The sequence below is a fragment of the Alexandromys fortis genome, unplaced genomic scaffold, assembly GCF_014885135.2.
Source record: "Alexandromys fortis isolate MF-2015 unplaced genomic scaffold, M_Fortis_MF-2015_v1.1 scaffold_2_26212498_36691700, whole genome shotgun sequence".
Lineage (NCBI taxonomy): Eukaryota > Metazoa > Chordata > Mammalia > Rodentia > Cricetidae > Alexandromys > Alexandromys fortis.
In genome coordinates, this window is record NW_026067931.1 from 6,665,184 (window position 1) to 6,689,057 (window position 23,874).

General features: G+C 45.7%; 1 protein-coding gene across 4 annotated transcripts in view; it reads right to left on the bottom strand.

The window, feature by feature from the left end:
* The window catches only part of Mob3b (MOB kinase activator 3B), a 166,657-nt gene that overhangs the window by 84,859 nt on the left and 57,924 nt on the right, over positions 1 to 23,874 (bottom strand). For all 4 annotated transcript variants that reach the window (XM_050145442.1, XM_050145440.1, XM_050145439.1 and 1 more), the window contains exon 2: positions 12,458 to 13,072. In XM_050145442.1, the coding sequence (XP_050001399.1) occupies positions 12,458 to 12,875 (418 nt within the window). In that variant the 5' untranslated portion in view covers positions 12,876 to 13,072. The remainder of the gene's footprint in view (positions 1 to 12,457; positions 13,073 to 23,874) is intronic.

Sequence of the window (23,874 nt, forward strand, 5' to 3'; positions counted from 1 at the left end):
GAGAGCCCTGACTAACACAGGGGATTTCCTGGTCTGTAATTAATTCTAAACATGAAACCGTAATGGCAAACATGTTAGTGTCATTATTATACATGTGTAAAAATTGAGGCTCGGGGAGAATGGACTTGTCTCACAGAGGTGGATCTCAGACTCAACCCTGAGTCAGAATTACCTGGAAAACTTCAAGACACAGACTTCTTCTATACTACCTCCAAAAATTTCTGATTTAAGAAATCTAGGGTGGGGCATCACTTAAGTTTTCTTCAAAGTTCACAGGCAAAGCCGATGTTGCTGGGCTGGGGCGCCTGTTGGGGACCCCTGCCCTCGATGGTACACAATGATGGGCAGTGAGCCACCATATACCAGATCGTCCCCCCTGCACTCTACAGCAGAGTGTTCGACTAGCTCAACAGTGGGAAGGGACCCTAAAACAGCCACACATAACTCAGTCTGAGATCAGAGCCCAGATGTGTACCCCATCATTAGCTAGTTAGCTCTTATGGTTTCTAAGTTTTTAATTCCAAATGCTCCGTTCTTTTGCTAGTCTAACGCCTTCTCAAGCTTTAAAGATGCGCCATGATCTGGTACTGAATTTATCAGGGTGAAAGGGTGACAGACAGATCCAACTGCATTTGTCTTGTATTAGTTTACAGATTTTCAACCCTGGTCCTTCTTACTAAGTAGTTAAAGTTAGTCCAGACAGGCACCGTGAGTCCTGAATGTCCATCATTCTTTCGATATATTTTTATACACCTATTCTAACACATACCTCCTCAGTTGCCTCAAGGACCAGGCACTAAGGTTTCAAGACTCATCCTCTGGGTCTTCAATAAGAAAATGACATTTCAGTTTGGCTTTAGTAGACCATGCCTGATCATGCCCAGAATTATCTTCACTTTGTCAGCCATAGCAATAAGCTGGACTTCAGGGGTACCAATATATGTATGCATGGTCTTTTTCCTGAGTTGTTAAATGGCCATCCTTTAAAAGCAGGGACTGTATGTTTTGAGATATTGCTAATCCATGACAGCATTTCTCCCGAGTCTGATGTCAGAAAGGCCCATAAAATGACTCTAAGGGAACAAAGCCCCCAGAGATACACACACCCCTTGTACCACTGGGTGTCTCTTTAAGTAAGTGAAAATGTCCACTTTTCACTGTTCTCATCTTTGTGGCTGGTGAGAAGACAGAAGAAAGCAAGCATAAACTACCCTATAGCCATGTGGTTTCATTAACCTCTGCATCTTTCCTTTGAGTACTCAGAGGGAAGGAGGTGAATTCTTTCAACACAATCATGAAGGTTCATTCTTCCAGGAGCATTTGTACGTTAGAGACAGACATGGAAATGTGCATATAAAACCCCAGCTAGGGAAGAAATGCTAGGAAGGAGGAGAGTGACATTACTTTGACCCCCTTTGTCTTTAAGTCACTGTGTCCTTTGAGCAAGGGAGCACTATCATGTCACTGGATGCGGCTTTGTCGTTGGGCAAGTCTGGCTTTTCAGCCTGGGTCAACCATTTACTACAAAGGTAACTTTGGACACTTATCTATGTTTCTTCATTTGAAATGGGGCCAAGGATAATTATTAACTAAGGCTGCTATGAAGATTAGAAAACATATAATCATTCCAGGACAGGCTCCAACACCACAGAGAAACCCTGTCTCAAACAAACAAACAAACAAAAACAAAAACAAAAAAAAAAGAAAACATATAATCAAAGACTTAGCACACCAGTGGACGCAGACTAGGAATAAATTCAATTTAGTGTAATTATTGCTCAAATTTTGAAATTCCTGCCTTACATAAAAATGGATTCTACTACATTCAGCTGATATTGAACTTTTGATTAAGTGATATCCTAATGGATGTGGTTATATTTTCTCAGATTATTCTAACTATGACACAATCCTTACTTTTTCCTTAAATTGGAAAAGAAACACAGGGACAAATTTCACTAGAATTTTCCTTTATAACTAAGCAGTATAAACTACAGAAACTCGGGAGTCGTCCCTTTTCGTCACTCTGAGAGAGAAATGAAGGCAAAGTTCATTCAACAGTGAACTCTCACACTAAGTGCTGAATACGCATTCTTAACACAAAGAGCGTACGGCTCCTACTGCTCCTTGCCAGGTGAAGAGGAAGGCACAGGGGATGATGCTAGGACAAAGGGCGAGCCCTAAACCAGCACGCTACTTCTGGAAGACAAGCAAAGCGAACACACCCTGTGTTCTGAGCCCACAGATGGTTTCCTAGGGAGCTGGTGTCTGTTGTTGAAATATTTGCCCTTACTTCTCTCCAGAGACATGCAAAGGCAGTTGGCCTCCGGGTAGACCTTTTTGTTTCCACTGAGAAAGCCAATAATGAACGGTGTCTCTGAAGGCCATCACAGGTGAACACTGGGTAGTTAACAACAGTTCCCAGCTCCCCCCTCGGCTCCTGGCGGCTGGGGCAGGCATGGCAGTTGAGATGCTGTGGAAGTCATCCTCAGGTCTCATGGTGCCTGGGTCCTTTTGTGTTGCTGGTCACAGGCTGCTGCCATTTTGCATTAAGATTCCAGCACTTCAGCGGAATCAGAAGCCAGGGAGAACCTGCCGCTGCCAGCAGATCTACAGGGCACAGGAAATGTTAGACAGAAGGAACTGCTCGCTTGTGGGCAGGCATTGCTCCCAGAATTCCTCACTGTTCTACTGGTCACCTGGGCTGGATGTGGAGGAATGCCAAGAGCCCTTGTTTCTTCAGAATGAACAACTCCAGTTTCTCTTTCCTTAAAGACACACATCCTAATTTCTAAGGGCATGAGCTAAGAACCAATTAGACATAAAACTAAAAGGAATTCATGTGCTAAAAGGATTCTTGACCAATTCTTGAAAATGGCTCAGCTGGTAAAGGTCTTGCTGCCAAACCTGGGCACCTGAGTTTGGTCCCCGGAACCCACATGGTGGGAGGAGGAGAACCAGCAGCTGACCTCTGACTGCCACAGATGTATGGTAACACACACACACACACATACACACATACACACACACACACACACCATCAGCCACCCATACACTTACAAATAAATAAATAAATGTAAAAAATGAAATATTAGCCCAGTCACAAAATAATGCCACTTCCTCACAATTCTCAGGATGCTTCTTTCCTTTAATGTCCTCTGCCAATCAAGTTACATTTCCACGGGAATAATTTTTTGACTAGTGGGCTGCCTCATGCAGTACATTCTGCTGACTGCTGCCTCCTGTGAAGCATGCCTGTGCCGTCTGGTTGTGGACGTTCCAGCCTCACGCTGTGCAAACCAAGTACAGCCATCCAGTCTCACAACTGGTTACCTTCGCATCTACTGTTTCCGTAAAACAAAGCAAAAGACGGGTGATCAACCCCGTGGCCAAATGCAAATGCTTGCGGGCAGCGAGGCGTTTGTACCCTGTGCTCTCTCGCCTCCGTCTACCCCACGGGTCTGTTTGATCACCGAGACTGTGTGGGAGGAAACTGACTCCCCAGCCTCTCTTCTCCACTCCCAACAGCGTGCCAGCTGTAGCAGGCAGCGTGCGACTGAACACCCCCAACGACTCCATGACGTGGGTACTTTTCTGTCTAGTCTACCGACTAGAAAGCAGCTTTGGGGAGACTTAACACTGGCTAGTGTAAGTTGCTACCAGTTCAGGCAGCTCCATTCTCCAACTGGTTCATCTTTCTGCAGCATCATTGGACTAGAAGATGTAAGGAAAACTTGGTCATGTGAATGAGAACACGGATAGAATTCTCAATTAGAGTTTGAAATTAGCACCATCCAAGCCCTGCCTGCAGAGGCCCTCAAAGAGAACATATCCCAGTGCACACACAGGTATTTTGAACACAAAATCTGTCAGCCACTTGCCACAGATGGAAGCCTGGGGCAGGTTTACAATTTGACTTCTTTCAGAATGCCACGTCATTTGAGCCGCTATGCACTACCTAGAGGACAGGTGGGGTGCTGGCCATGAGTAGAGCGGAGCCCTCCAGAGTCAGGGCCCTGCTGAGATGCCTTCCAACTTCAGGCTGACTATCCATACCCCTCTGATCTCCACAATGCAGCCTTGATTACGCCATGGCTCCATCCAGCCAATGAACAACGGGGCGAAGGCGGCAGATGCACAGATCCCCCATTCAGGTATGGCTTGAGTTTTAACTCTCTGGCCTCCTCTTGGGTATCAGCTATCCATCCCATCTCCCTTCCCTGCTGGTGCCGAGATGTAACCGGGTGTCACCTGAGACACGGCCATTAAAATTACATAGCATAGGCAATAGAGAGCTCAGTGCGGTTCAGATAATTGGCCCCGGTTTCCAGGGCAGTTTCCAGGCCCTCTGGGCTCCCTCTCTGGGTCTCCTAGCATACCCGGGGGTGGGGGAGGAGCTTGGGGGGGCATCTCTTGGGATTTGTTGAGTGGGGATGGTTATTTAACACTGTCCTCATTAGCTCCGCCACCAAGTCAGCCACAGTCTTGGGTTCACTGTGTGGGGGAAGGGCCCTGTAGCTCCACAACAGACCATCCGTTCTCCAATGGCTGCTGGCCAGTTGCAGCAGAGTGGAGTCAGCTGTCTCTGCATGTTGTCCATGAACAAACAACTGAATAAACTTGGGTGGCAACAAAATCAATGGGGAGAGGAGGGGCTTTTTTTTTTTTTTTTTTAAAGAAACAGCACCTTCGAATGTCTATGTTAAAGCACTCAGTATAATCTACATCAGACACAGAGCCCTGGGTATCTTCAAGTTTCTCCATGTGACCGGTGAGAGTCTGCCTCTGGGCATCCCCTAGAAGAACACACTACAGTCAGGAGTAAGCCAGGGATGTTGTTGAATCTCAGCAAAGAACACTACAGACATGAGGGGCTGGCATAGTTGAGAACATGGGTGCCACAGATGTGTTCTGTATTGTTTTATGAAATACCGTGCGAGTTACTGATGCTTTTGAGTCTTAGTTTCCTCCTATGAGAAATGGCGATGATAGTCTAAGACTCACTTAGTTTCCAGGTTAATGGCAGTGGACGACAGAAGCAATATGCGTTCAGAAAATGGCAGCTTTACTGCCATGCCCTCCCAACTAGCAAGTTCTTAGAGCCAAACAGTTTATCGGAGCCCAAAAGATCCATCTCGTAGCCAAAGCTCCGGAAGCTCTTGCCCATTCACAAGCCCGTTTGGGGGGAAACGGGATTCCACCATTGGCAGTGATTCGCCTGTAAAGCAGAAACAAAGCCAAGGGCCACAGACATGCTTTGACAGCACTTAACCCCTCCTTCAGAGATGCAGTTCAAGCCTCCGAGCTGAGCGCTGGCTTTAATGAGTAGACCTTCCTGGGTGTAAGGAGTGGGCTCCGCCCGCTCCGCCCCTGCTTGTCTAGCAAACCTGTGCAAACCTTCTGCTGAGGCTAATTTGACCGGAACACGGGCAGATTTAGCGCTCAGTCTTCTGGAAATCGAGAGGGAGACCCTGACTGGTGGCAATTTCTCCAGAGATTTAGGTGTTCTTCCCTGAAGCCAGGAGTCGCTCTGACTCCTGGAGTTTTCCAAAGGCTGGAGAGATGCCCTTAAGGGTTTGAGATCCTCATCACATCAACAAAGACTGACAATGTCTGTAAATCTTGCTGCGTCTACAAGTCTGTATTATGATTCCACAGATATTGTTCATAAACAGTCTAGCAATTTCCAGGCGTATGGATGATAGTTGCGGAGGTGGGAGGGGAGAAAAGAGAGAGGGGAGAAGAGGAAAGGAGGGCCAGTTAGCACAGGAATGTCTTCAGTGTTCTTTATGCCCCAGGTTCTAATGTGACCCTCCCTCCCCACACTCTGCCACGTTGCCTCGGTTGATCCTTAAAACAGCCTCACGAGGTCAGAATTATACCCTTGGTTCCCAAACAGAGAAATGGAAGCATGACCCAGCAGCGCATGAGCAGCAGAACGAGCTGATTAGAGCCAAGCACTGCTTTCAGCAGGCTGCAAATACATCTCCCCCACACGTCCTATCTTGTCCGTGCCATTCAGAATGACTTCAAAATCTGAAAGCGCAAGCGAGACATCCAATAAGAAATGGAAGGTTAGAATGGAAATGTTAAACATAACTGAGTTCTCAAATCCCAAGTCTGAGATGCTCATCGCTGCGTATGTTTTTATTTATTTATTCTTCCCATGGTATGTTGGAAGATGATGAAATCATAGGTAGGAACTGAACGTGACCCTGGTGGCGCATGTCTTTGATCCCAGCACTCAGAGAAGGCAGGAAAACCAGGTGTTCCAGGTCAGCCTGGGCTGCACAATAAATGTAGTCTCATGAAACGGGTAGTCAAGGGGATACGACTCTTTCCCCAATGCACTCAGAAAAATATACAGAGTGATTTAGAATAACTAGACATCTGGGCATTACGTAAATGGCTCGAGGGCGTGGACTCTGTCTGCTTTGCTCCCAGGGTAACTGAAACAGGACTTGATCCCAGGCACGCACACACTAAGCACTCATGGAATGAACGAGCAAATGAGTAACAGCCAATTCGTCACGGGTCATTGTGAACCAAAGGATGAGCTGGCCTGTGGCCAGTCTCAGAATGGGGCACGGGACATTTGCAGACCCTGAATTGTATTTTCTAGACATCTCAGTGCTGACTTTAGTTTTCTTCTAAAAGAGCAAAAGCCAAAGCCAATCATTTTTAAATAAAAAAAAAATTAAAGAAATTTTCTCTATACTAATCATCCTCCTAAAACTATTGGTTGAGAATCACCCAGCATGGGAACTAATGATATATTCTCCGAATGGTACGGTATGGTAAGCATATAGACTTTTGGCCACCCTTGCTCACACTGACTCCTAAGTTAGGTACCATCTGTACAGTTCAAAGAAAGCCCCTTAGACTCCTGGCGACTAAGATGCAAGAGTCACTCCATTGAGCTGTTGCAAGGACTCCGTGAGATTAGCAGTGGCAGCTACAGTGCAGGCGCTGCAGACAAGAATTTGCTTTCCCTCTAACTTTCACTAATCTTCCCCGCTGACTCCATTTATTCTAAAACTGTAGGTGTAGGTGAGATCATGCAATTGTGTCTTACGAACTCTTCTTCTGCCTTTACAGAGACTTTTTCAAAACCCATGAGTCAGAGGGCTCTGCCGTCTGCTTTTGTCTGAGCATCAGCTCTCCGATGTTCAATCCTGTTATATAACAGGGAAGCAGGGAAGCTGGAACCAGAACAGAGAGGCACTTTTGTAATTAGGCAACAGTGTTTCTTTTAAGTCTGTGGCTTTCTGTTTTCTGTTTGGGTTGTATCTTTAAGAAGTAGAATCAAAGGGAGGTGGTCCTTGCTTCTGCGTTACTGCTCTTATAAGGCTTCAGCAGGGATATCTGCTGGGTTCCCACCAAAGGAGGCTGGAGGAGAGTTCAAGGGAGGGTGGAGGGGCCTGTGGCTGACGAGAGGCTGCATATGTTTGTGTCCCCCATCTGAAAAAGCTTGACTCCTGGCAGCATGCGCTCCTAGTTAAACTGGAATCTAGCAGCAGACGAAAGGCTGGCTTTCTTCAGTGTTTCAGTGGTGGAGATCAACAGCTGTTTACATCCTTCATACCTAACTAAGGGTAAAGCGGCCACATCTGTCACTGCTTTCTGGTTCTACTTCCTTGGATCACAGTGGGGAGGTTAGTTTGAACCCTGCTTGGTTCCTGGGCAGGAACACTGACACGTGCCCAGGCTTCTAATTCTCAGCAGATCTCTCCGTTTCTCATCCTCTCAGGATCAACTGTTTGCCTAAAGTTTTTTTTTTTTTTTTTTTTTTTTTTTATCCTGACACACATCTTGGTCATTTCTGAGAAAGACTCATAACAACACAAAGATCAAAAGCGAGGCAGTAGGATGGACTTGGAAGGAGGATGAAGGGGACACGGTGGAGTGCACTGGAGGAAGCACATCTTCTGAAACACAGCACCAATGCCCCGCTAACACCTGAGAACAAACCTCGGTAGACAACACTCATGATGATGGTGGATGCTGGAGCTTTTCACTGACCCCTCACTTGCCATGTTAGAAATGTTAGGGAATGAAGCCAGGCAGGAGAGAGTTTGCTTGGTACCATGAGAACTGGTTTTGATCTATATGTCAAAACAAAACAAAATAACCCAGACTGATGGCACCTGCTTATAATCCCAGTGCTGGAGAAGCAGAGATGGGTGAATACTTGAAGCTCATTGGCCCAACCAGCCTGGTCTAACTGGTGAATTCCAGGTCAAGAGAGATCATGTATTAAATAGGTAGCTAGGACCTGAGGAGGGATGTCTCAGGTTGTTTTACAACACATGTGTGTGCGCACACGCACATAGAACCACACATGCAGACATACACAAAAGAAAGAAAGGAAGTGTCTTAGAGTTTTCTTGCTGTGAAGAGACACCATGACCATGGCAGCTCTTACAAAGGAAAACATTTAACTGGGGTTGGCTTGCAGTTTCAGAGGTTCAGTCTTTTATCATCATGGCAGGGAGCAAGGTGGCATACAGGTAGACATGATGCTGGCTACACCTTGATCAGGAAGGCAACAGGAAGTAGACTGTGACGTTGGGGGGGGTACCTTGAGCATAGGAAACCTCAAAGCCCGCCTCCACAGTGACATGTTTCCTTCAACAAAGCCACACCTCATCATAGTGTCACTCCCTATGAACTTATGGGACCAATTACATTCAAACTACCATAGAAAACCTCATGGAAACAAGCGCTAGGTTAACCAGAGGGGTGGTGTGGTGGTTTGAATAGGTATGGCTGGTTTGCTCAGCTGTTTTTGTTTTCTTCTTTAAAGATTCATTTATTTTATTTTATGTGTATGGGTATTTTGCCTGGATGCATCTGCAGATTATATAATTTATGCACCACATGCATTGCCTAGTGCCATAAATCCCCTGGAACCGGAGTTACAGACAGTTTGAACTGCCTTGTGGGTACTGGGAACTGAACCTAGGTCCTCTGGAAGATTAGCCAGTGTTCTTAACTCCTGAGCCATCTTCCCAGTACCTCAGCTGCTTTCTTCTAGAACCCAGGAGCACCAGCCCAGGGGTGGCCCCACCCACATGAGCTGGGCCTGCCCACATCAATAACTAATTAAGAAAATGCCCTAAAGGCTTGTCTACAGCTGATCTGATGGAGGAAGTCTCTTCACTGAAATACCCTCCTCTCAGATGACTCAAGTTTGTGTCAAGTTGACATAAAACTACCCAGTAGAGTGACATTTCTCAGCAGAAGACATGTAAGTAAACGACAGGCATGTGAAAACGTAAGACATATGTATTTATGTATTCAATCATCAAATATACAAATGGATGTCTGAATAAAGACAATGTGGCATATATACATAATGGAATATTTTTCAGTCTTTCAAAGGAAGGAAATCGGGGCTGGAGAGATAGTATAGTGGTTAAGAGCACTTACTGCTCTTGCAGAGGACTTGGGTTCTATTACCCAGAACCCACATAGCAGCTTACAACCGCCCATAACTCCAGCTCCTGGGAGTCTGGCATTCTCTTAACATACACACAAATAAAAATAAGGACGTCTTAAAAGGCAATCTTAGCCAGGTATGGTAACACACATTTATGATCCTACCACTTGGAAGGCTGAAGCAGTCCAGGCCAACTAAGGCTATAGAGTGAGTTCCAGGCCAACAGGCCTACACATAGAAACTTGTGCCAACTCTCTCTCTGTCTCTCTCTTTCATCATTTACAATAATATGTATGAAATTTATGAATCATGGACGAACTTAGTGGGGCACACAAAGGCAAATATCATACTATCTTGCTGCCCTATCAAAAGGCCAAGGCAGTTTCTTTGTTCAACCAATGAAAGCAACACATCACTATCTCACATGTAGAATCTAAAAATGCCTAGTTCGTAAGAATAGAGTAGAAAGGAAGTTAACAGGGTCTAGCAAGAGATTTTGTTCAAACGATACAAAATTTCAGCCAAAAAAGGAAAAAGAACAATTGTATAGTATAGCAACTATACTTTTTGTTGTCTGATACTAAATTACAGGTTTTTAAGTCTCATTTGAGAAAATTATTATTATTATTATTGTTATTATTGTAGTTGTTGTTATTATTATTGGCAGGGCTAAAGGTTTAAACCCAGGACCTTGGCTATGCTGGGCAAGTATCCCCTAATATCAGGGAAACTGTGTTTTGAATATTTGAATAGAAGGCCCAGATAATGCTGACAACTCTAATCTATATAAGTTAATATTTCCTTAAAATTAAAAATGCCAGCTGTAAGTAGTGGAACAAGCGTCTAATCCCAGCACTCAGGAGGGAAGCAGGTAGATCCCTGTGAGTTGGAGACCAGCCTTGCCTACAAGTGCCAAACAGCCATAGCCACATAGAGAGACCCTGTCTAAACAATAAACAAATGACACCTCCGAATGAATTCCATTTTAAGAGGAAGAATAAAGCGCCACGTCAAGCATGGAAACACACACACCGAAAACTCTTTTATCGGGGCCAGCAGATAAGGGTGCTTTCCCACAAGCCTGGTAACCTGGTTCTCTCCTGGGATGCACTAGGCCGAAGGAGAGAACAGTTCTTGCAAGTTGTATTCTGACCTCCACACACACACACCTGGCATTTGCCTTTACACACACGCAGACAGACAAAGTGTTTAAAATAACACATTTTAAAGTACTCTTCTTGGAAATTCCTAAAATGCACATTGACATACTAAGAATCCTCAGCTTCCTCCGAATTTCCTGAACTTGTTTTTTTCTCAGAAGGAATCCTGCTAAGATTCCTCAGAACATCGATGCTGTGGAGCAAAGAGACAGAGAATTCAGTCTGTGTGCAAAATGATGAAGGAAACACCTAGAAAAGAAAGCGCTATTATTTCCTATGGGGAACACGGAGACATCTAGTTCTCCCGAGAACACAGTCTAAAATCACCTGTGATGCTCTCCGTTCCCCAAACAGATATCCAGAAGCTACCCTCCCTCTCAAACAATCCAAGGCTGCTGTACTGAGATATCCGCTCTGCAGCTCAAAGTGGCCATGATGGCAGTGCCCAGAGTTCAGAGTACCCTGAAGCCAACATCAGAAGGATGATACCGAATTATTCTTGCTATATTAGATACTCTGCACATGACATTAACAGTTCCTCCTAGCACAAGCAGCCTCTCAGAGTAAAATTAAAGTGCATGAAGATAAGAATGAAGGATTTCCCACCCTTCAGAGATGTGGAATACCTACCCAGGGGAGGGGGAGGGTTCTGGGAAACTCCTAGGCAATACTGAACACCTCGCCACCTTTCTGGCAACAAGGGACAGGAGAGGAAAGCATGAAGGGACTAGACAAGTTAAGGCGAAGCCAGGACCCTGACAAACTGGTTTATGTGCTGAATACTTCAAGATGCATCATACAAAAAAAAAAAAAAAAAAAAAGACGCACCATACTGCACCAATCAATTTATGTTCTTTTTTTTCCCCAGTATAAACCTAATTATTTCCATACATCCCTTCTCAACTTGGGGATACCTCTCCATCTGCAAAGATTTCAACAGACTTCATCATGTGTTTTCATGTGCATACATCACGTACTACACACATGTTTTTTTGGTCCTCTCCCGATAGGACAAGAGTCATTCATCTTGGAAATGTTCGCGAATGCCCATGCAGGCTCCTGGCTCTGTGCTAAGAACTGGAGACATGGCAAAAGAAACAGGAGTTCTCATTCCTACTGAGCCTTGGATGTGAAGCAATGAATTCCATACCCAGCCTGTCCATACACAGGAATCCAATAGCTAGCAACAAAAAGAGGAAGGAAAGGCTGAATCCAAACCCTTATGTCGTATGGTTGATAGCACAAAACAAGCCGAAATGTCTGCATTTCAAATGTTCCAGTCTGCCTGGCAGTTAAGAGAGTTAACAAGTATAGCCCGGAAATGCAGTAACCGTGATTAGAAGAGAGGCAAATGCCAGGATCTTTATTTCCCCAGGATATAAACCCCTGTGGGCTTGTTGCCCAACTAATTTGTAGATTCCCATAATGTGATTTTTAGTCTTGAAAAGTTAATACTAACAGTAGTCACATCTCAATCAATGCAACCTTGCATGTCAATTAGCCAAAAAAAAAAAAAAAAAAATCTTACCAGGCTGAGTAGAATTGGAGTCTAGCCCTAAGAAAGCCAAGAAGATCCTATCTAACATTTTCCTAACACTCCCAAGCATGTAGAATGTATACCACTGGACGCCACAAAAATCACAAATAGACAGACCGTGAATGAGCTCCACCCATAGTAATCAGACTCATGCGTATCAGATATATAGCTGATGGAATTTAGGGAAACATTGACGTGGGTGTGATCTAGTTAGTATTTATTCAAAGACAGTGTAAGACTCATACTGTGAAAATTTTATCACCTCTGGACGGAATGGGACAAAATACCAAAACACACACGTTAAAATTTCAAGGCACTCACCAACACATGTCGGAAATATGTCCTCATTGTTGATCTGGACTTCAATCCAATCCATAAGCAGGTTCATGTACTGAGGAGCTGGTAGTGCAGTTGGCTTCTTATACTTGAGGTCATCCTGCCACCGATACTCGTACTTGGGACCCCCTGACATCACGGGGCAGGTCCGCTCAGTGCAGAACTCACAGATGGTGCCGTAGATGAGGTTGATGCGATTGAAGAAGTCCACCACGTGCACCGCCACCCAGTCATTCTGGTCCTCCCCGCTGGGTAACTGCACAGCTGCTCTCAGGTCCACGCCCGAGTTGAGGGATGCCTGAGCTCGCTTATGCAGCTCGAACCTCTGCGTGCCAGGTTCAAATTTCCTCTTGGGCCGGAAGGTCTTGTCCTTGTTGAATACTTGCTTCAAGGCTATGGACATGGTCTCCTCCTTGTCTTCCTTCCTTTTGCAGGAAGCAAAAAGGCACGCGGGACTTTTCAGTGAGAGATCACAGCCCAACAGAGTTTTCCACTGCCAGCCCTCAGGCCCCAGTCTTGCAGCCTGCAGTTTAACTCGATTTTAAATGGCTCCTTCCATCTTCCTCTTGAATGATCTCCAAGGGAACCTCATGTTCCTTCCTAAAGGCGGAAAAGAAAAGGGAACTTATGAGCGCTCAGTTTGCATGTAAGAACTAACAAAGGCTTAGGGAAATTTCCACCTTGCATTCTGGCTGTGCTTAGTTCCTATGGGTCTTGTATATGAATGTGGAGGTTAAACTATTGCCCTGAGGGGTGCACTGGTACTGCGAGCTATGCAAACAACTAAAGAAGAAAGGGTGCTACCCTTTTGTTCTGTGTGGTCCCTTGTCAAATCCTTGCTGGCACTTCTCTGTTTGATCCAAAGCTAAGGGCTTTTCCAAGAGTGTGTTGGGCAATGATTCAGTCCTATTGCATGTCTACTTCTTTTTGGAGACTAATGAGTAAGCATAGATTGTCTCTGACTTCACAAAGAGAGATGGTGGGTCCAGGTGGCTATCATACCAGGAGCCTAAAAGGAGCCAGGGGTCTGCATCTGCTAGACCTGCAAGGAGTGATCAAAACGGTCAACTTAAGCCCTGGTGGGTCATGTATAATGCAGTTGAGGAAGCTGAACTGCAGAGCTGAGAGACAGGGAGAATGAAAGGAACGAGGGCAAAGAGGAGAAGAGAAAGGAGAGGGGAAGGAGGGGTAGGGGAGGGAAATGGGAGGAGGTGGAAATTTTTAGTAAATAAATAAATTTAAGAAAAAGGATAGGAGAGGGAAGGGGAAAAAGAGAGGAGGAAGAGGAGGGAAGAAGGAAGGAGGGAGACAGAAAGGAGGGAAGGAGGAGGAAGACAGGGGAAGGAGGGAGAAGGAGCAGAGGAGGAGGAAGAAAGGAAGGAAAGGGAGAGGAGGAGGAAGAGGAGGAGGGAAGGAAGTAGCGGCAACAGTGGCTATTGAAACAGAAACAAACAGAACACACGTCCAAGTTGCTATGGGGAGAACACAGGAAGAAAGAGGCTCCATTAGCTCCAGGCAATCTAGGAAATAGTCCCATTTCTTACCTTTGAAATACATTTGTTCTCCCAGGATTGGTTGAATAAATCGATTTTAAATTCTGCTGACTTTAAGTTAGTGGTTCCTTTGCAAGGAGCCCTGACTATGACAGCCGCTGTGTTCCTAATACCACTCCCAGGAGCCCTTTGGAACGGAGCTGTCCAGCAGAACTTGCTCTGGCAAGGTACATGTTAGATGCACTTGGGATACAATGTGGCACCCACCATCCACATGTAGTCTTGAGTACTTGGATGTAAACAGTGTGACTAAGGAACAGAACTTTGTAATCTATCTTACTTTAATTAACTTGAATTTATTTGGCCATGCATGTCTAGTGGGTGAAAACTTGAAAGCCTAATGTTGTCCATTATTTCATTTGACTCTCAAAACTCTAGCAAGATCTAGAGAGTCATGGAAGATGCGCAGACTCACAGCAAGTATTCTTCACGGATCCCTAGGTGACAGAATTACCGGCTAGACAATATCCTGTGGCTAGCAGGAGGCACAGCTGGCACCAAATTTGGTTTGTTGGCCCCTTGTAAAGACACTTTCCACAAGGCCCCATACCCTGTGCTGTGATGTATTTTATCCTGCCTTTCCTTTTGGTTTATGAAGCTCCCTATCCAGAGCTCAGTCCCCATTCCATTTTATACACACATTCCCCAGAAACTGCCAATAAAGGGTGGGTTGAGGTGAAGGCTGCCGTGTGGCCTTGACACAAAAGATTATAATAGGTCCACTTGAGCCAAACCACAGCAAAGTGACCTCAGAGCTGAGGCCAGCATTAGAAGAGCTGGCACAGAATCTGTCGCAGAGGACTGGAGGATGAACTTTCTGAGCTGCTTCTTCACACCCAGAGGGGCTTCTGCCACTTCCCACGTCTGAACATGACTTGTTAAGCCATCAACACAGGAATGAGCTCCTGAGATATCTTTTCGAATTTTTAAATTAGCATGCACAGTATTAGGTCCCATCATGGCATTTTTCAAACAAAATTAGTTTCTGTTAACTCTCCCTGAGAGCTCAGATTCCCTCCCACAAAGTTTGCTCTCTGCTCAGCATAGCCATGGTCCTGCTGCCAGGTGCCTCTTCCTGTGTCACCCACAGCCCAGGACACACATCCCCTGTCTTCTCCCATCCTTTTCCTAATAGCTTTGCCCTGAAATGTCACATCTGGGAAATAGAAGTCTTTTCTCCTTTCTCATGGCAGTAAGCATATGCCCCCTGCTCCCATCAGGAAAAAGAAAATCCATGTGGAAAATATCACATGATACCCAGCCTGAGCTCTTCTATGAAGTCATACTCCAGGATACTCTGGTCTGATCTATCAACTGCATGGCTATCAACACAAAAGTCTTCAAACTCTAGAGTGTGGACAGGTGCAATCTCTTTTTAAATGAAAACCTTCTGATGGGGAAGAACTTAGGTGGGAGAGGGGAGACGAAGCTGAATTCTGGGAGGAAGAAAGCAGAGTCGGGGAGACGCCATGGGTCCGCTGCCAGAATAAGACATGCTAGCGAAACTTAGCCGGTGAGCCACTGCCATGTGGCGATACATGGATTACTAGAAATGGGTTAAATTAATGTAAGAGTTAGCCAATAAGAAATTAGAGCTAATGGGCCAAGCAGTGGTTTAATGCATACAGTTTTTGTGTGGTTATTTTGGGGCTAAGCTAGCTGGGCAGCCGGGGCGAACAAGCGAGCTCTCCTCTAGCACTTTGCCCCTGCATGCACATGAAGCTTTCTCATTGCAGCTTTTTAAAATCCCACGGACATTTTCAGGTGCACGTGGAGCGCCTCACATCAAGGACCAGAGGACGTGCAGAGCGTGTGGAGAGCTGGCCTCCTGGCACGGAAGCCAAACCATCACACATGCTGATGTGGGCAGACGTGGGAATGCCTCTGCTGGTTTGATTTTTTCATTTACAATGGAGTTGTTCTGAGGAGTTGGCCAGGTGAGTTTCCCACATGTAAAGACAAGGCAGGCCAATCAGGACGGATGAGAAAACATCCATCACACCTCTGACCGCTAACAGAGCGCATCTTCCACATCCTTTTCAAGGTCCCAGAGCTTTGTTGGTGTACAGACCCAAGAGTTTTAAAGTACAAAGGATGGATGCACCCAGCCTTCCTTTCCAAGCCTTATCCATGTGGAGACCCTGCCCACAGTGTATTCTTCCATCCCATTCAGTGGTTGCAGCTAGCCAGGCTTCTGGTATCAGATATTTGTGAAACTGTCTTGAGGATCAAAAGTTCAAGGCTAGCCTGACTAACTTAGCAAGGGCCTGTCTCAAAAGTTTTTATAAAACAAATGAAAGGTTAGAGATGTAACTCAGTGCCAGGGTACTTTCCCAACAAGTACAAAGTCCTGGGTTCAAGCCCCAGCACTGTTATAAAAACCAGACATAGTATTTATTACACACTAACATGGAGACCTGAGGTTATGTTTAAAGACAGGTGGAAGCTTCAAGGTTTGTACTTCAGACAAGCCCCAAATGACATCAGATCTGCTGATCTATACACAGAGGCGACACTGAGCTTCACAGACGGGGGGTATGTTAAAAAAGGAGGCTCTCTGGCTTCCCCTGTAGATCTAAATCTGCACATTAACATCTCAGAAAACAAATGCTTGAAGCCCTAGGTAGGACATGGCGGGCTGGAACACTAAAGGGATGAAGACATAAGCTAGTTCTTGTGATTTTGCCAACAGTTTGTTCATACACAGAGTCTGCGCTTGAGTGTGCATGGATTGAGGAAGAGTGAGAAGACCCGAATGTTTTCAACTCGGTGGCTTTGCCTGTGGGGGATGGGGGTGCAGGGGGTGGGGGGCATTCTGATCTGGGTGAGTCTGGACAGCAGACCACCGAGCAACTTCAGGCCTCTGGGGAAACCGTTGTGTGATATCACACAGAGAGTGGCTACTGCCACTGCAGCCGTATGCCAGAAGTTTCTTAGGCTAATAATGACATAGTGGTTATTCGCTGTCTTTGTCCAATGTCCAGAAAAAGAAAGAAAGAAAAAAAAGAAGTCATAAGTTTTGAGCCCTGGAAAGTAACACTAAGAAAATTCAGTTATGAATAGCATCCATTGTAATGCTAGTTTTCAATAAATATTTGAAGCCAACTGCTCATTAACTGGAAAACATTGACTAAGGCCCATTTATTCAGAAGACACAGGACTAGGGAGCAAGGGTACAGAATTAATTAAAACTTGGCCTCCAACTCTGAAGACCTCACAATTCAGTGTTCAATTTGGGGTCAGTCTAAACTTTTGCTTTTCGTACCCCAAAGTCTAACACGCAAATGTGTTCATGGATGCTGTCCCTTCAGTGTGTCACTTAGGAACGAAGAGGGCAAAAGGTCTCTGGAAATAGAAAAACAGAAATCCAAACAAAAAGCATAAAACTGACAGCCACTCCATGTGTTCTCCATATTTTCTGCTTAATAAATCAACTTTAGCACTAAAACAAATGCCCAATAAAAATATGCAGAGAGAACTCTGCTGAGCTGTGGGGGGATGTTGACAAGGTAGCTAAGCAACGCTGGCAAGGAAATGGGGAAGGAAGTTCTTATTTTTCTTTTCCTATTGATGTCTTCTGCCACATTAGTTGAAAAATCAGAGTCCTTGCCAGGGATCAAGGAAGAAATAAAACAACTCTCCCACTGACTCCTGGGAAATGCACCTTCTCTGGCAGCGACCTCCTCTAAGGGGCCATCCCAGTGAAGCAGAGGGGTGAGGGTGACCGAAAAGAACAAAGCTGATTGATACTATCAGTCAGAAGTAGATGGTGGGGAAGAAGTCCACGATGTCATCTCTGAGCTGGAGGGTGACTCTGGGCATGACAACTGACTACAGACAAGCCACAAGAAAAATGCCAAGCACCCCACACAGAGGAGGTACAATCTGGCTCTTGCCTTGTTGGGTTCTAAGAAGCTGGGACGGTGATGGGCAGACTTCACAGATTTGTTGAGCACAGGAATAAACAACAGTGAGTAAAAAAAAACATCTTGTACTAAACCAGAACCACAGAAGTTAAACCAAATTGCAGCTCCTGATTGGAGTATTTTAGGGATTCGACCTCAGCCTGGGTAAGCTCACAGTCAGTGACTGGATCTTAATATACCAGGGACGCTCTGTAGTGACATGCCAGTCTCCCCCAGGGCAGGACATCTGTCCACTTACCTTTCTATGGCTCCTCCTGTCCTCACTGCTATTTGAAATTCTAGTCTCGGAGTTAAAGAACAAGTCTGGTATCGCTCTACCAATATATTTTCCTCTCTGTGGCTGGACCAGTCTACAGAACTTTGCTCTTCCTCTGTCAATACTGAGTAAATTGGGTTGTAAGTTGTGGTGGTGGTAGTGGTGGTGGTGGTGGTGGTGTGTGTATGTGTGTGTGTGCACGCACGCACGCACGCACGCACGTGCACGCTTGTGTGCTTGTATGCTTGGAGGTCCGAGAAGGATGTCAAGTGTCCTGCTTTATCATGATCCATCTTATTTGAGAGAGTTTTCACTGAACCTGGAATGAAACTATCACCCAGCAACCTCAGAGATCGTCCTGTTTCCATCTCCTCATAGCCCTGGGGCTCTAGCATCCCAAAACATCAGATCATTTTTGATTTGGGTGTCTTAGTTGTTTTACTATTCCTATGATAAGATACCATGACCAAGGCAACTTGCAAAAGAGAGTGGCTATTGGGGCTTACAGTTTCAGAGGGTCCATGGCAGCAGGCAGGCAAGTGTGGTGCTGAAGCAGTAGCTGAGAAGTAGCTCCTTGAGACACATCCATAAGAGGGACCGGACGGGATGCAAAAATCCTTTGAAACTTTTAAGTCTGCCCTTAGTGAGATACCTGTTCCAACAAGACCGCACCTTCTCACCCTTCCCAAACAATTCCACCAAATGGGGACCAAGTATTCAAAAAGATGAGCCTACGGAGGCCATTCTCATTTACCACAATGAGTTCTGGGGATTTGAACTCAAGTCCTTACACCTGCACAACAAAAATTCTTATTTCCTCAGCCACACATAGCCCTGTGTATTTATAAGTAAAATGGACGTCGCCTGATGTTCGGAGGCTCCTCTAAAAGATGTGTTGGCTGATTTCTTTCTACCAACTTTTATGTATCCTTGCCTGAGAAGTAGCTTTGCTACCCCATCCCATCCCCAACACACCTTCCGAACTCAGCGCTGCTTCATCCACGCCTTTTGTTTGTTTGTTTGATTTTGGTTTTGGTTTTTCGAGACAGGGTTTCTCTGGTTTTGGAGCCTGTCCTGGAACTAGCTCTTGTAGACCAGGCTGGTCTTGAACTCACAGAGATCCGCCTGCCTCTGCCTCCAGAGTGCTGGGATTAAAGGCGTGCGCCACCACCACCCCGCAGTTTGTTTGTTTTTGATTAGGTGAGAGAAACACTGCTGCCTCTCTATAATTTTCAAAGACATGCATGGCTTCAGAACACAGATGAAATCAGTCAGAACGGGTGCAGCCCTGTATAAACCTGTCCCTTGACTCTCATTGACCATCATCCTCAGCTCTTCAACGGCCATTCATACTCCTTGACGTTTTCTCTGTTTATTTACTTGGCCAACAGTACAGATATTCTAACATTAAAAGTTAGAGTATCTCAAATACGAATGTGTCACGTGCCACCAACGTCAAAGCATCAACGCGTAACAGCAACAACAACCACAGGAATGGGTCAGGGCAGGGCAGGTGGCTTAGAAACAACCCACAGTGGTGCAAATGATTCACCATTCTCCAGACTCAGAAACAGCACTGTTCAAAAGGGGACCCAGTGCTGGAAAGAGAAGGAATGAGATACAAGGAGAAGAGGTTCAACACACTGCACATCACAGTCCACAGAAGACAGAATTTTATCTACGTGAGTTCTTAAATAAAGGCCTCGTGGATGCCAAGGTGGGGTAGCTGGGATTGCCAGAAATGAGGATGATGGGGACTCTTTGGTCTAACCTTAGATAAGCCTGATTACTGCAAAAGCTCACTTGGCCGTTTGGATTTTATTAAAGATATTCTGATGATTTTATTACACACACACAGAGAGGGAGGGAGGGAGAGAAAGAAGGGGAGAGAGAGAGAGAGAGAGAGAGAGAGAGAGAGAGAGATTTTGAGACAGGATCTCACTATGTAGCTCTGACTGGCCTCAAACTCAGAGCTCCACCTGCCTCTACCTCCCAAGTGCTAAGATTAAAGGAGTGTACCACTGTGCCCAGCACAGATTAGTTATTTAATGTCTGCTGGTGCTTTGTTGTTGTTGTTTTGTCTGTATGCATGTCTGCACACCACAAGAGGGCATCGGATCCCATGGGACTTTGGTTATAGACAACTGTGAGTTGACCTGTGGGTGCTGGGAGTTGAACTCAGGACCTCTAGAAGAGCAACCTTAACTCTTAACTGTGGAACCAAAAAAATGAAGGTAGGCAAAAATATGTGAGCATTTTTACATTTTGAATTACAGGTATTTTAGCCGGTAGCGTGACAACTCAGAACCTCAACAGATGAGACGAAGCTTGCTGTCAACTATCATTTCCCTCTCTGTTTATGAAACAAGGAATGACAGCTGTTTCTTGGAGAAGTATGGCTTTAGAGCAAAAACGTTCAGACTTAAGAAAGTCAGTTCCTGTGACTGTCAACAGACATATTTACCCTCAGCCATGCTAAGTGAATTTGAGTCTCGGGGGCTGGAAAAGTTTTATTCCTGGTTTGAGGGGAGCTGATGTGTGACATCTGGAACCACTGCAAGAGATCTTTGAAGGGGGCAGGGAAGCCAAAGCAGGCGGAAAGACTGGAAATTGGAAAACGCCGCTCTCATTTTCAAAAGAGCACAGCGCTCAGCTTGGAGGGGCTGGGGAGAGTTAAAACTGAGTTAAACCCTCAGCTAAAACCTTGACAGTTCAACTTTGCATTTGCAGGCAAAGTTTTAAGGCAGTCAGGGCCATTGCAGGTTGGTGGGAGACTCGCGGAAGGCGTGCTCAGGTGTGTCCAACCTGCGGTCCACCTGAGACCACTCCAGCACAGTTAGGAGTCACAGCCTGGCACATTGTGGAGGGCAAGGATGTCTCACTGGATCAAAAGTGAGACAGTCCCGGTAGTGGATTCTGCACATAGCAGGTATTTTAAAAAAAAGTGTTACTATATCATCTGATTCACATCATGATGCGTATTTTCATGCAAAGTCAGGTCCTTAGGGGATCAAACAGACCCAGGGGTCTATCTTAGGATACTGAAAATTCGATTCTACCGAATCACATCACAGCGAGCAGCAGGCTCAGCCAGCATTGATAGACGACTTACTGGTTATTTTAATTGTCACAATCCAATGCACAGGCCTTATAATTAGTCCTATTTTACACTATTTAAAAAATGGGAAGACATAATATACAAACTTTATTGCACAAGCCGGGTGCAGTGACACACTTTTAATTCCAGCCCTTGGGAGGCAGAGACAAACTGATCTCGGGGAGTTCATACCCTCCCTGTTCTATATAGAGAGCCCCAGGATAGCCAGGGCTGCCTACTGAGGCACCGCCTTAAATGACAATCAACAACAACAAGAAGAAACCACAGGTCTTTGACCCACAAGCCAGCAGGATGGTTCAAAAACAAAGAGAGCAGAGGAAGCTCACTCCTGCTGGCTGGTGTCAGGGAAGGAGAGGGGAGAAGCAGGTGAGCCCTCCCTGCTGTCCTGTGTTGCACAGAAAAAAAAGAACTGCAGTCCCGAGTCAGCTGATCCTGAGTCAGCTGGCTACGGCTTTGAACAAGGCGCCTTTTACCAGCTTCCGCTCTGCCTTTGTTAAAGATAATGGTGATATCTTTCAAGGTATTGTGGGAATTAAGAGCTCCTCCTGTCTGCAGGAGTTCAAACACACGGAAACAGCTTGTGGCAGGCACAGTGACTGGCGCTGAGGGAGCAGCACCTTCAGACCCAGCACCAGGGAGGGACACGCGGCGCAGAAGGTGCTTCCGTGCAATGCAGATGTACTCTGGGAAAGGCAGAAAGGCAATGGGGACCTGGAAGGGCTCAAAAGAAGAAATCAAATGCTACCTTCTTGTTTGATTTGGGTGGGCTTTTAATTATCAGGCCAAGAGAAAGAATATTAATCTGAGCAAGATAACCTCAATATTCTCCAACATTTAAGATACATTAGGGCTGGAGAGATGGCTCAGAGGTTAAGAGCACTGGCTGCTCTTCCAAAGATCATGAGTTCAATTCCCAGCAACCACATGGTGGCTCACAACCATCTGTAATGAGATCTAGTGCCCTCTTCTGGTGTATAGGCACACATGCAGGCAGAACACTATGCTTACTAAATAAATAAATCATTTATTAAAAAAAAAGATACATTAGTGGGACTGGAAATGTGGTTTAGTTAAGAGCATATACTACTCTTGCAGAGGGCCTAGGTTCAGCACCTAACACTCAAAGCAGCAGGTGGTTCAAGACTACCTGTAACTCCAGCTTCAGGGGAATGTAACACCTTCTGGCCTGCTCAGATACCTGTGGTGCACATGAATTCACACAAGCATACAGATATGCACATATATTAAGTATATAATATAAATATATATATATATTTAAAAAGCCCTCATTATGAGGGCTTTTCGGTATGTTTTGTCTGTAAGAATCTAGTGTGCAAGGTTTATGTCCTGGATTTGGGTATAGCAGGGCAAATCATATGTCTCCTGCCCTTCCACTAATCCTTCAAACACACTTCTGAGATCTTAACCTTTTTGCACAGTGACAAGCTGCACCTAACCATTAAGCGCAACCCAGCTGCAACCTCCTGTTCTGGCAGGAACAACTCCCAGCACTGTCTGCAAAGTTTCCCTGTTATCAGAAGAGAGGCGGTGCTGGAGGAAGAGGACCACACAGCCTTAGTTAGAAACAGGAGTGAACAGAGGCCGGCACTGCGCCTCTCTGATGCAAACAGATAGGAAGCAGAGAAGCCTGAGCGAAAAGGGAGACAAATAATTCATGGGCCATCCACTCTAGCCTCCTGAACACAACCATAACAAGTAAAACAAGGAAGAAAACGGAGCCCAGCAGTAACTGGCAACCCCGTGACAACCACAAAAGGCTGGGGGGTGGGGTCACCACCCTAATTTCGGAGCCATGCAAAGATGCGGGCTTGAGTCCATGCTGCGTTACTCTTCCGAGGTAAAGTGGTTACCTGGGGTACCACTAGAGGTATCACAGTGTGTTTGGGGGACAAAGCAGGTAAGGTGAGTAAAGACAGGCAAGCACCATGTAGAAATGCATTGACCCAGATTTCTCACGTTCCCGGGTCTCAGGCTTCCTGACGCGCGGGAGCGCCAGCCATTATCTAGACTGTTCTCTGACTCATGCCCTGTAAGACTTCACAGTCTCAGCCTCCAAAGCGCAAAGTCTCAGACAGTGCCGGGGGTCAGCATTCTTTGCTCACCTGAGGTGTTTATGAAGATGAACTTTCCCCCAAAGTCCGCTGCCAGACCACCTCTGCCCTAGCGTTACCTCGGGGGAAGAAGGTGTTTAGTTGCTGACTATGAGAATAACAAACTGGGCATGCTCAGTGACTCAGTCTTACTTTTCTTCCCCTTGGGAAATGTCTACCTTCAGGAAGTATGCTATTTCCTGCCGCCCAGTTCCCTGCTGCCTGCATCGAAGAGGCCGCTGTGTCTGCCTCTGAAAGGAGAAATATAGGTGCATTTGGGATTTGGGTTCCCAGACTACAGATCTAGGGCTGTATTTTCCCCTTGATTTGTTCTAGTTTCAGTTTCTGTTACTGTGATAAGCAGGGCCAACAGGACCACGAAACAGTTCATTCGCCTCACTGGGTTACAGTCCATCATTGGAGGAAGCTAAGGGAGGA